General features: G+C 47.1%; 1 protein-coding gene across 27 annotated transcripts in view; it reads right to left on the bottom strand.

Annotated features, from left to right (window-relative positions):
* Positions 1–13,594, bottom strand: part of MICAL3 (microtubule associated monooxygenase, calponin and LIM domain containing 3) — a 2,019,125-nt gene that overhangs the window by 395,908 nt on the left and 1,609,623 nt on the right. For all 27 annotated transcript variants that reach the window (XR_013606836.1, XM_078673602.1, XM_078673604.1 and 24 more), the window contains one exon: positions 2,159–2,269. Coding sequence is in view for 26 of the 27 variants with exons in the window: in XM_078673602.1 (XP_078529728.1) it covers positions 2,159–2,269 (111 nt within the window). In the remaining variant the exon portion in view is untranslated. The remainder of the gene's footprint in view (positions 1–2,158; positions 2,270–13,594) is intronic.

Here is a 13,594-nt window from a genome sequence, read left to right as displayed (position 1 = left end):
GTGCAAGGTTGATAGCCAAATTGATATGATACTTTGTAGGTAACAGATTATTTTACCTGGATAAGTAGTTATTTATTTTTTAAAGAGTTTCTCAACAATCAGAAAGATTTTAAAGACCTCATCGTCAAGGAACTCTCCAACCCCAGCTCCAACAACATCCTGCCATTGCAAGACCTATGCGACTCCTTAGCCACCTTTTTTCACCGCAAGATTGCTGACATCCACAACAGCCTCAACGCTCTGCCCCGCCCTACAGCGGCCGACACCGGAGACTCACCACCGCCCAGCCTCACCAACACCCTGCTCTCCTGGACCCACGTCAATGACGACACCATCAAGATCATGAACACCATCCACTCTAGCCCTTCATCCGACCCCGTCCCTCACCACATCTTCAACAAAGCAAACTGCATCATCACACCCCAACTCCGGAAAATCATCAACAGCTCCTTCGAGACCGCCACCTACCCGGAAAGCTGGAAACACACCGAGATCAACGCCCTACTCAAAAAACCCACAGCGGACTCAAATGACCTCAAGAATTTCCGACCCATCTCCCTGCTTCTGTAGCCGGAAAAAGTCACCAAAAAGATCGTCAACAAGCAACTAACTCACTTCCACAAGGAGAACAACATCATAGACCCGTCCCAATCTGGATTCCTCAGTAATCACAGCACCAAAACCGCCCTCATTGCTGCCACAGACGACATCAGGACCCTACTGGACAATGGCGAAACCGCGGCCCTCATCCTCCTGGATCCCTCAGCCGCATTCAACACAGTCTGCCACCACACCCTACGCACATCCTTACACAACGTGGGAATATGTGAGAAAGCTCTGGACTGGACCACCTCCTTCCTCACCGACAGAACCCAGAGGGTTCGCCTCCCCACATTCCGTTCTGAAGCCACCAAGATCATCTGTGGCATACCCCAAGAATCATCCCTCAGCCCGACCCTCTTCAATGTCTACATGGCACCGCTCGCCAACATCATCCGCTCGCACAACCTCAACATCGTCTCCTACGCTGACGACACTCAGCTGATCCTCTATCTCACCAAGAACCCCGCCACAGCCAAAACCAACCTCCACGAAGGAATGAACGCCGTCGCCCGCTGGATGAAGAACAGCTGCCTGAAACTCAACTCAGACAGGACAGAGGTCCTCATCCTGGGCTCCACCCCCTCCGCCTGGGATGACTCCTGGTGGCCAGCCGCCCTGGGAGCTGCTCCCACACCCAGAAACCACGCACGCAACCTGGGGTTCATCCTGGACTCATCGCTCTCAAAGACCCAGCAAGTCCATGCTGTCTCCTCCTCCTGCTGCAACATCCTCTGCATACTCCGCAAGATCTACAGGTGGAGCCCCACCAGAACCAGAAGGAAGGTCACCCAGGCCCTTGTCAGCAGCAGACTGGACTACGGCAACGCCCTCTATGCAGGAACCACGGCCGAACTCCAGAAAAGACTCCAGCGCATACAGTACGCCTCTGCGCGCCTTATCCTCGACATCCCCCGCAACACCCACATCACCGGCCACCTGAAGGACCTGCACTGGCTCCCAGTCAACAAAAGGATCACCTTCAAGTTCCTCACCCACGCTCACAAAGCACTCCACAACGCCGGAAAAGCATACCTGAACAAATGTCTCACCTTCTACACCCCAAACCGCCAGCTTCGGCTCCCCCGACCTCGCCCTCGCTGCCGTCCCACACATCCACAGGACCTCCACCGGTGGCAGATCCTTCTCCTACCTCGCTGCCAAGACATGGAACACCCTACCCACACAGCTGCGTCAGACCCAAGACCTGCTGACGTTCAGGAGACTCCTCAAAACCTGGCTATTCGAGCAGTAGCTGCACCCCTCACCCACGCTCAGCGTCTTGAGACCCTCACAGGTGATTAGTGTGCTCTACAAATGAGTGATTGATTGATTGGAAAATGCTTGTATAAGTGTAGGTCCTCCAATTACCTGCACCACTTTCTGGATTCTCGAAAACAGAAGATTCAATATCTGACGCTGAAAGTTAGGGTAAATATACAATAATATTTCACACCATGTTTGCCACATTTACATAAGATACACACAATATAAAAGAAATAAAATACTGGCAAAGTCTAAAAAGAGTCTGTATTCGGAAGCTACCCATGGCTGTTACCTTTTCTTACAGCTAGATGAGCAGCAGCGACCTCTTCCACATCCGGCTTCAGCTCTTCCAGTTCCAAGTGGTGCAGCCGCTCCTCGGCCTCGGCGTCCGAGGGGATGTCATCTGCTCAGTGGCAAGATTACAAAAGGAGGCAAAGATGACCGAAAGGTGACAATTGTGCACAGCCTTGCTCATTCGTTTCACTGCTATTATAAGCGTTGATAAATAACTTTTTGTACTGGAGAACACTCGTTTCTCACTATAATTCAGTCAGATTCGCTGACCAGGCCCGGGGTTATGTAATTTTATTTTGGTTACAAACACTGACATTTCTCCTCACTCCTGCACCCAAAATAAATCAAACTGTTTCACTGCTCAAGGCTTTTTTATAACGCAAGCAAGGAGAGAACCAGAGGGCCGCGCACCACGTGGTCATCACACAGCTGATGCTGTTACAGTGTTTTCATTTTTAAATTAAAAACACAGTTTTTTACCTGCATCAGATACAGGGGGACGAAGCCATCATCTATTGATCTTAAGGTCACCAGAGGATCCAGCAGTTAATGTGGTGCTTTGGCTTCCTCCAATAATAAACCTCACCTTTTTTCACGTGCCTGAATGGAACTATGATTTTGTCATTTTTCTACAATTTATAGTTTGTTCATTTTCCACGCAAGTCTAACTGTGTGTGCTGGATGGTGTTGCACGTCCTATGTATACTATATGCAGTTGGTGAATGTCAACTCTTCTATTTCGTCTACATGCTCTTTGAGGACCTTCGCCTCTATTGAGTATACTTTCCTTGTTTCTCTATTGAATTCTATTATATACGGTTCACTACTAAATACTCCACCTCCTGCGTTTTGGTTAATCAAGCACTGAAACTACCTTGGTGGGTGTCACCAAACAGCTTAGACTGCAGCTAGATAGGGGCGGCGCGGCCCCTATCTTGCTTCTGTTAGATCCAAGTGCAGCTTCAATTCTGTCTCTCACCAAGTGCTTCTTCAAAGGCTGGAGGATATGGATATCCAAGGCCTGGCCACGTTCTTTTTTGCAAAATCTCTCCTTCCAAGTCTGTACTAAATCACATAACTCCATCTCATACACAATATTTTCTGGGGCACTTCAGGGCTTTGCCTTGAGCCTTCCCTTGCTTAGCATCAACATGCGGCCTTTGGCAGCCATAGAGGAAAGTTGAGCTTACATTGTTTTCCAATGCGGATGATACCCAAAATCATTGTATCTTTATATCCCAATGATGATCGCAGTTCAGTTACTTGCAACTCCTGTCTTTACTAGTGTGGTGACTCGGATTAAAAGTAATTGCCTAAACATATATGCAAACAAGTCCGAAATTCTACTGGTCAGTAATCAACTGCATCTTTGGGGCCCACACTGCTGGCCTGGAGATCTGGGGGGCGCTGCTTCCCATACTCATGCTCGGATAGTTAAGAACATGGGCTTCTGGTTAGATGGCAAGCTCACGATAAACCAACAGATCACCAAGGTAGCCTCCTCCTGTTCTGGCGTCCTGAGGTGGCTAAGAAAACTTCTTTGGCTCCTTCCTGTTCAGCCCAAAAGACGTGGTACAGGTACTGAACATTTCTAGCCTTTACTATGGTAACATTCTTTACTTGGGGGCATCGAAAGCTGTATTCCTCAGTCTCTCATCTTCTTCGGGAGCTACATTGGCTCCCAATTAGCAAATGAGTGCATTTAAGGCATTATACTATATGTTTAAAGCTTTGTCTAAATCTGTACGGCTTTACCTTAGGTCACTGGTGTCGCCATATTGTCCCAATCAGCCTCTCTGCTCTAGCAATCTGAACTTTGCGGTGGTCCCTAGGTTTTGTAAGGTGAGGCAAGGTGGTCGCTCCTCATCATATCTGGGCTCCAAATTGTGGAATTCTTTGCCTGCCTTGCTTAGGTCCTGTAAATCTTTAGTTAAGTTTAAGCAACTCCTTAAGACATGGCTTTTCGAATCAGTCTACTTCAGTCTTTTCTGTTGTTACTAGTACAGGGAAACCCCTTTGGGGCAGCCATGTGCTTTATAAATTTGCACAATAATAATAAAGAGGAAATTACTTTGGATATGTAATTTGCGAGTTAATAAGTTAGGACATAATGCTGATAATAAATGACAATTTTCTGTAAGCATATGTGGACTAGTTATGCAATCGGTGATGTAAATATGAACCTATGATAAGCCTGGCTATGTCTGCTTACCCTTAGAGATATAGGTTATGGTGGACAGGGTATAATGTGGCAACAACATCCCTTCATTCTTGGGGTTCGGTATATGTTTTTATACTGATATGTCACTAGGCTAGTCCTTAAAACATCATTCCTTATGACACCTGGTTTGGGAATAATTCACTGAAGCATGATTACGTGTGGATTGTGGTAGGTTTGATTTTCAAGGTAAGACTTCACTTCAAGTTGACACCCGTTGGTCCAGCCGCACAAAATATAACATTTATTTATTTATAAGCTTATAAAGCGGACAGGAGGTAGCGGAGAGGTCAGGCACGGCTAGAGGTTGGAAAACAACCAGGTTTTCAGTTTGCTTCGGAACTCGCTCCCAGCAGGTCTGGATGACTCCCTTCTCATCCTCGGCCAGGGAGGTCTTCACTGGAGTTCCTCAGGGCTCGACGCTGAGCCCTTTGCTTTTTAACATCTATATGACTCCATTGATCTCCCTGGCCGAAGAGCTGGGCGCCAAAATTATGGCCTACGCCGACGACACCCAGCTTTTGTTCACCTGGAATGGCCCTGATTTATGTACGGAAATGGTGCAAGGATGCCTAGCTGCCGTGTTTACGTGGCTTGCCCAGGCCAAACTTAAATGCAACGAGGGGAAATCAGAAATTCTACTCTACGGTAAATTTTCCCTGCTCTTTACAGAAGCATTGTGGCCATTTGATTTCCCCCGCCAACTCTCCGAGGGTGGCCCAGCCAAGAACTTGGGAATCTGGTTTGGGGAGGATCTCAGGTTTCCGGAACACATCAAGAGACTAACGGGAAAATGCTTCGGAACTCTTAGATCCCTTAGCAGATTTCTCCCTTTGCTCCATCAGGCGGCCAAGGAAATGGTGGTGAGGGTGCTTATTTTATCCCGCTTGGATTATGCCAATGCGCTCTTTCTTGGCATCCCTGGCTATCTGGTCAATAAACTGCAATTAATCCAGAACGCGGCGGCCAGACTCTTATTTAACATCTCTAAGAGATTAAGTGTTAGATCACACTTGTGTGACCTGCACTGGTTGCCTGTGTTACAGCGGGTGCAGTTCAAGGCTCTCATTTTAGCCCATAGAGCTTTGCACGAAGCAGGTCTCTCTTACATCAGGAAAAGGGTGGCCTTTTACACACCTCGGCGCTCTTTACGATCCGCTTCCCATCGGCTGATGATCACTCCCCGCTTTCGCCGCTCTAGGATTGGCGGCCAGTCACTGTCAGTCAAAGTAGCCATTTTATGGAATGCCCTTCCTGTTGCGCTGCGTCACACCCAGGATTTTAGGTGCTTCAAGAAGCTTCTCAAAACGTATCGTTTTAAACAGGCCTATTAATTTCCCCTCTAGCCACATGTCTGAGACCACATCGCGCCAGGATACTCCACAGTAATTGTGCGCGTAATAAATCCCATATAACATAACATAACAATGTTTCAGATGTGGTCAGCCGTAGGCCCAGTGGAAGGCTGTTCCACAATTTAGCAGTCACCACAGCAAAGGCCCTGCCCCCCGTTCTAGAACGGAGAAAGCGAGGAGCGCGGAGGAGGCAAAGATGATTTGATCTAAGTGCACGGGTAGACTGAACAGGCTTTAGCCTGCCTCTAAGATAGGCTGGGCCAAGGCCGTTGAGGGGCCTGAAGGCAGGACCAGCGATTTAAATTGGATGCGGTAGGTAACTGGCAGCCAGTGTAGCTTCATCGAATATGGAGCGATTGAATGGCGATAAGGGATGTTACATATCAGCCTAGCTGCGGCATTCTGCACAGTCTGAAGCCGCTTAATCAAATACGCTGGAGCTCCAGCATACATGCTATTGGAGTAATCTAGGTGTGAAGTGATTAGAGCATGTATGACGGTCCTACGCGAGTCCAAGGGAAGAAAAGGTAGAATGTTCTTAATCATGCGGAGTTACCAAAGCAGGCTGAGGTGACCTTATTGATTTGGGTCTTACAGCACATTTCATTGTCAAATTGAAAGCCCAGGTTACGAGCTGATTCGACTGGAACCGGAGGGGGATTAAGCTCTGATGGCCACCACCTCGGTCTTATCAGTATTAAGCTTAAGGGTGTTGGAAGTCATCCAAGAGAGATGTTGGTAAGGGAAGGTCTAAAGTTGGCCAAGCTGCCGTCCGAGTGATCTCTAAAGAAAAACACAAGCTGAGTATAATCAGCATAAGAGATCACTCTGACGCCCCAGGATTCGACTACTTCAGCTAGAGGAGCGAGATAGGCATTAAAACAGAAGAGGCTCAATGCCGAGCCCTGCGGAACACTGCAGAAAAGAGGTTTTTCCTCTGAGACAAAAGGCTTGTTGTGATCTACCCATCAGGAAAGATCTGACCCAGGCCAAAGGAGTAGCCTGTATACCCAGATTGGAAGGTCTATCTAATAAAATAGCATGGGAAACGGTGTCAAAAGCCGGGGACAGGTGGAGGGGCACCAACATAGCCTCCTAGCCTACATCCACACATTAGCGAATGGTCTCAGACACCTCAAGTAGTGCAGTCTCCGTGCTAAAGCCCGGTCCAAAACCGGACTGAGAGTCATGGATAAGTTGTCTAGATTCAAAATAGTCGGGTAATTGCTCTTGCACTGCTTTCTCAAGTATTTTAGCTGGCTTAGGGAGAAGCGAAATAGGGCGATAATTGCTGAACACTGAGGGATCGGCGTCAGTCTTCTTCAGGATGGGAATCAGAATAGCCTGCTTCCATGAGGTGGGGAACTGACCTGAGAGTAACTATGTATTCCAGATTAATAGTAAAGGGCCAGTCACAAGAGGGGCGAGAGTGCTCAACACCTGGGCAGGAGCAGGGTCCAGTGGTGACCCCGATTTACATCGTCGCAGCATTGTCAGAGCAGTTACCGTCGATAGACCTTTAAATGATACAAACGCCTCCACTGGAGGGACCTTGGAGTCCAACGGAGGGATTGCGTGAACCTGATTAAAAGAGGTAGTGATATTAATGATTTTATCATGAAAAAATGTTGAAAGGCCGTCACAGAGGATTTGGCTAGGGGGGATCTGGCAGGACAAGGCTGGAGGGTTAGAAAATTCTTTAATGATTTTGAACAAAGTTTTTGATGAGTTTTCAGCCGCATTGATTTTATCGACAAAATATTCTCTCATAGTGGCACGCTTGAGTTTGTGAAAGTTTTTTTAGGGCGGCTCTATAAGTAACCTTAGTGACAGTATTGTACGTTAGTCGCCAGCTGCGTTCCATTTTTTTACACTTGCTCCTTTCATCGCGTAAAGCTATTGAGAACCAGGGAGCTGAAGGCTTTGATCTCAAAGAGGATAGGGGTTGCATCGGGGCAATGAGGTCAATAGAGGACGAAATACAGGAGTTAAAATTGAGCCGGTGTGCCACACCATTCCTTTTTAATGCTGCTTTCGTTTAGGATTACAGCACGTGGGGTAAAGACAGTAGAGCCGGTGTATGGTATACATGTAATATTTCATGCATCACGTGGGAAGGTTGGCCCTCCGTTGCAACATGGCGATATGCATTTCGACTTGGGAGATATTAATGATGCGTTTGGTTTATTGTGGAAGTAAGTGTATTCTACAACATTTCTTTCCAATATGGTGCCTTTCCCTTTTTGATTACAGCACGTAGATTGAAATATAGGACCATCGTTGCATAGGGATGTCACACAAAAGTACCTATGTATATTGTTTTATAGGACTCGATTGAAGTAGAGATGTGTTATTTTTATAATCCTACGAGCTTAGACTTTGAAAGTTTAACTTATTACAATTGTTATGAGCATATCTTTTGATATATTCCCCTCCAGGATACGCATTTGTTTTAAATTGATTACACAACAGAATCTCTGTAGACCAATGTTAGATATTTATTGCAGCTTAATTACCACGCGACTGCATACAAAATGGAAATGGAAGGGACTTTCAAAGTACCACCATTTTCAATCATTCGATGAACCAATACACTCTCTTGGTATGTTATTTTGAAACTACTATACTTCAATTATTAATTTTGTGGGCTCCGCATTGTATTTTTACATCATAATTGAGATGAGATGTATATAACTATGTTGACTCTGAAAGGAGTATATTCTATTTTCCAATGGACTGTGTGTGATGTTGTTCAATGTAAAAAACATATGGTTATGCCAGTTTCTTTTAGAAATAAGAAGATTTTTTTTATGTATGCATGATTTTTAATTGTATTGCAGTACATGGGGGGCGTGGCCACGCTGAGCAGTGAAATGGCTGCTACTAGAGCGGCTCCGCCGGCCGAGCTTTTAAAATCCGTCATAAATCCGCGCAGGACACGTAGAACCTGAGTCCACTGTGCTGCAGATATCGCCTTCTATCCCAAGACACCATGAGCGGAGTTTGAGGGCAAGCCTACATCGAATAACGGACGGCCGTGCACCGCCGAGAGGAGACCTACCTGCTTGCATGCCGAGTGAAGCCTGGAAGCCTGGAAACTACAGGTGAGAGTGAGACAGGAGTCTCCCCCCACGCCCCTCATCCATCTGACAAAGCTGTGGGGTGCACTGCAGCATAGAATCCCGCTGAGTGGGGAGGTCATTATGTTCCTTTGACCACAGTAGAGGCGACTCCACCCTGTACAGGGACCTGTATGAAGGGATGCCCACCGAGTGTACGGATGTCCTTCCCTGCCTGATGAGAATCGTGGACTGTAGGCATCACTAGTAGACTGCCTGGGTCGGGTGTGGACAGTGACGGAGCAGATATTACTCACTGGGCAGATTGGGGCGCACAAACTGTACTGCACCACCAAACCCCATAAGTCTCAACCTTGAGGACGACCCGGAGATAGCGATGTGAAACAAAACTGGTGAAAGGACTAGTGAAGACACTGCGTGGCCCCTCACTTTGCGGAATTACTGTGCAATGGCGGGTGTGGGCATACACTACTCGTGCCAGTGCTTTGATTGAGCTGCGAGAGATGGATGGCGTGCTGCAGTTAGTCAGACAGAAGAATGAGGACTTGGAAGCTAGGTCTAGAAGGAACAACATACGAATTACAGGGATAGCAGAATCGACAGATATTCAAAACATGGAGAAGTTTATAGAAGAAATTATGAGAGACCTTTTTGGACCAGAGCTATTGGCTATGTTCCTAATTGAAAGAGCTCATCGCACGCTGGGCCCCAGACCAAAGCCAGGTGAGCCGGCAAAACCAATAATAGCCAGGGTCCTTAACTAGAGAGACAGAGATACAAACCTAAGGCTTGCAAAGGAGAAAGGTGAAGTTCAATATAAAGGAAATAACACAGCTCTATACCCGGACTTCACTCTGCAGGTCCAGGCGGCTCGAAGGGAATTCATTCCAGCGAAGAAGATCTTTCAACAGATAGGGACTAGATACGCCTTGATCTATCCTGCCAAGCTGAGAGTTCAAGGTCATGGCAGGCCCACTTTTTTTACGGACGCAAAGGCCACCCTTGCATATGCTAAACAGATGGCGAAAGATCACAAAAAATCCCTAACCATCGGTTAGGGAACTCGGAGTACCGAATGATCCACAGCCTGAAAGAGCCATGAGTGACAATGATTGAAGGACTTGGACATATTCGCTGGATATGCAGATAAGTGTTTCATAGTAGATAATGTAACTGGGTTTGTGTATTTTACGTTGCCAGGGGCAGGTGGTCTCAATGAGGTGGAAGGGTGCCTGCCCGTGTAGTGTTGGGCCTACAGGTTCACGTGATGGTCATGGATGGAGGCTGTTGCAGTACACCTGGACAATGGTGGCGTGTCGTAGTCTCGGCCACCCCAACAAAAGAGTGGGGGAGGTTTGCCAGCATCCTCACGCTACCTCATAGGATGATTCCCTTAAGCCCGATACTATTGTTTGACTGTTTTTTGTATTTGGGGGACAGTGAGGGGTATTCACAACCTAATTGGGGGGGGGTTTGGTGTGGGTGGGGGGAGGGAGGGGAATTTGATCTGGTCTTATTGCCTGCCATATCTTGCAATTACGCTTAAAAATTGTCTTTGCCTAGATCATATGGTTTTAGCCCATATGCTAAGCTGGCGATGGGACATCGCCAAGCCGAAGTTAGCCACCAGAATTCAACCTGTTGCGATAACGCTGGGCACTAGAAAGGGACAGAGCGTTTATTTTTCTCACTGTGATCCACTGCAACTGTGAAGGTCATCACATGTATCTCATGGAATATTAGGGGCTTAAATGACCGAAGGAAGGTACGATTGATCCACTCTTACTTGACACGTCATGAGGTAGATATCTGTCTACTACAAGAGACGCACTTGAGTTCTACACGCACTAACATGCTTAGACACAATAGATGGGGAGAAGTGGTGGAAGCTACTTACTCTAATTATTCTAGAGTCGTAGTCATTTTAATACGCAAAGGATTGTATTGGAAGACACATTCCTCAGTACTAGACAATGAAGGCAGATATATCATACTTCAGGGGACACTTTGTAACACCCCGGTTGTAATAGTGAACATTTACGTCCTAATGTGGATAGCCCATCATTTTTCCAACATATCTGGCAGAAAATCCAGACGTTTGGAAAGGTAGCGATACTGTGGGGTGGAGATTTTAATGTGGTTATGTCACCTATAGCTGATAGACAAGGTACGTCTTGTGTACATCACCCAAAGGCAGCGGCAGAGTTATAGGACATTGTAGAGGATCTACAATTGGTGGAGATCCCTGCACCCATCGGTTAGGGAAGGCACTTGTGCGACCACACACAGGAATGGTTGGTCACAATTGGATTACTGGTTGGTCTCTAAGGACTTGCACTCTTTGGTCACTGAGGCTACACATCTTACACGCACATTTTCAGACCATGCACCCACTCGGATCTCAATGCAAATTCCACCGCAATACGTGCAACCATTCAGCAGGAGATTCCCATCAAAGGCACTGTTGGATCAGGTTTTCTGTGAAGAACTTAGGGTGAAACTGACTGAATATTTTGAGATCAATGAGGGGTCTTTGGAATCGCCTGGGACACTGTGGGAGGCATTTAAGGTGGTCACTAGGGGCCACTGCATGGCACTAAAGACGGGAGTGCTGAGAGCTATACGAAACACATTAAGTACTTTGGAGCGAGATATTAAAGCATTAGAAAGGGAACACCGAGAGCACCCATCCCCTACCACTCAGGCCACACTTCGGGCAAAGCTGACTGAATTTCAGGAGGGGGCAGAGAGGGAAACAGCTTACCTGCACAAATATGCTCAGGCAAGGCGTTATGGCGAAGGGGACCGGGCGGCGAAAACACTAGCTAATCTGCTGCGCGCTCCGAGGGGGCAGAGTACATAACTGACCAGCATACGGATGCTGAGGAGGTGGTCAGAACTCCACAGGGCATTCTTCAGACCATGACCAACTTTTATAAATCATTGTATGCCTCCCACACCAACCCATCGCAATCAGATATCTCTGACTATTTGGATACTATCGCATTAGCATGGTTTAATAATGGTGCTAGAGAGTACATGGAACTTCTACTCACGGTAGAAGATGTGAAACAGGTGATATCTGGCATGCCAGCTGATGACTCTCCAGGGGCAGACGGGCTTACCGCGGCCTTCTATAAGAAATACATAGATATCGTGGCCTGGTGTACCTGGAGGCGATGGAAACTGGCACGCTCCCCCCCCAGTTAGAGAGGCCACAATATTTACTCTGTTGAAACCTGATAAGGACTCTACTAGGCCAGATTCCTATCGACCACTATCATTGATCAACTTGGACGCCAAAATATACGCTAAACTCCTAGCTAATAGACTACAGCCCATGCTCCCACAGATTGCTCTACCTGATCAATCCGGATTTATACCGGGTAGATCTACGTCACACAATCTTAGAGTGATATTCTGGCTACTGCATTACCTAGCCCCACATGTCCAGGCGGGGGCAGCGCTTCTGGACGCAACTAAAGCGTTCGACTCACTCGAATGGAAGTTCCTCTTCGCCCTGCTGTCCAGGATGGGTTTTAGCCCTGTTTTCATGAAACAAATTCAAATAATATACACCAGCCCGATGGCAAGGGTGAGGGTGAACGGGCAGATTTCGGATTTATTTGGTATAACGAGGGGCACGAGGCAGGGATGCCCCCTGTCGTCGTTGTTATTCGCAATTGCTACTGAGTCGCTAGCGGCGAGACTTCGACAACACCATACACAGCATAGCATCGGCTTTACATCAAGAGGGTTGTTGATATCCATGTACGCAGATGACATGACAATTTATTTGATTAACCCCAAAGATAATTTCGACATAGTTATGAGAGAGCTAATCCGATACGGTGGTTTGACTGGCATTCAGATTAACTGGGCCAAATCCGTGTTGCTGCCACTCACTGATAATACCGAGCAATGCGCGACTGAGTTTCTTATCCAATGGACGGAAGGCGACACAAAATATCTGGGCATATGGATTAGTAGATCCATACAGGAAATATGGCTGGGTGATTGATTGGATGGAAGGTAAGATACAGAGATGGAAGCAGTTGACGCTTTCCCTAACGGGGCGTATTGCTATTACAAAAATGGTCATCCTACCCAAGCTATTATACTTATTTGTAAATATACCCATGCCATTAAACACACACTTCTATAAATGACTCCGAACGGGGGCACTTGAATTAGTTTGGGCGGGTAGACAACCCAGAGTTTCTTGGAAGCTACTGACTCTTCTATTTTTCCAGGGTGGCCTAGGGGCCCCAGATTTTGAGCTGTATGCCTCCAGTGCACAAGCGCAGTATCTGCATTACTGGCAACATCCGACCCCATACCAGCCACACGTGGCTATAGAATTAGATATCACTGCGCCCACTCCACTGAATACAGCAGTTTACCACCCATATAAACGGTCTCACTCTGACATAAATGCGATCGAAACGACTCGATGGGCGTGGAGAAATATAGCAAAACGGGCAGGTCATAAAGAACTATATGCACGGTCTATGTCACTGGGAGGGAATCTGCTACTTGGTCCGCTAACAGACAAGGCTGTCACTGAACGCGCTAGGAGGCGCGGCTTAACGGTGGGACGTGACTTATACCCAGATGACGAGTTCTTGTCTCTTCAAAAGATGTGTGAGCCAGATATACCCTCAGCTTCTTACATGCTGTTATATTACCAACTAAGGGCGGCGTGCAGGGCAAGATATAGTTAATTCCCATGCATCCGGCCACACTACCGGCGCTGGAAAATATTTTGGTAAATAACTCTC

This window comes from Lissotriton helveticus, chromosome 1_1, assembly GCF_964261635.1.
Source record: "Lissotriton helveticus chromosome 1_1, aLisHel1.1, whole genome shotgun sequence".
NCBI lineage: Eukaryota > Metazoa > Chordata > Amphibia > Caudata > Salamandridae > Lissotriton > Lissotriton helveticus.
Note: the sequence above shows the minus strand (reverse complement) of the source record. Positions and strands in the feature narration are given on the sequence as shown.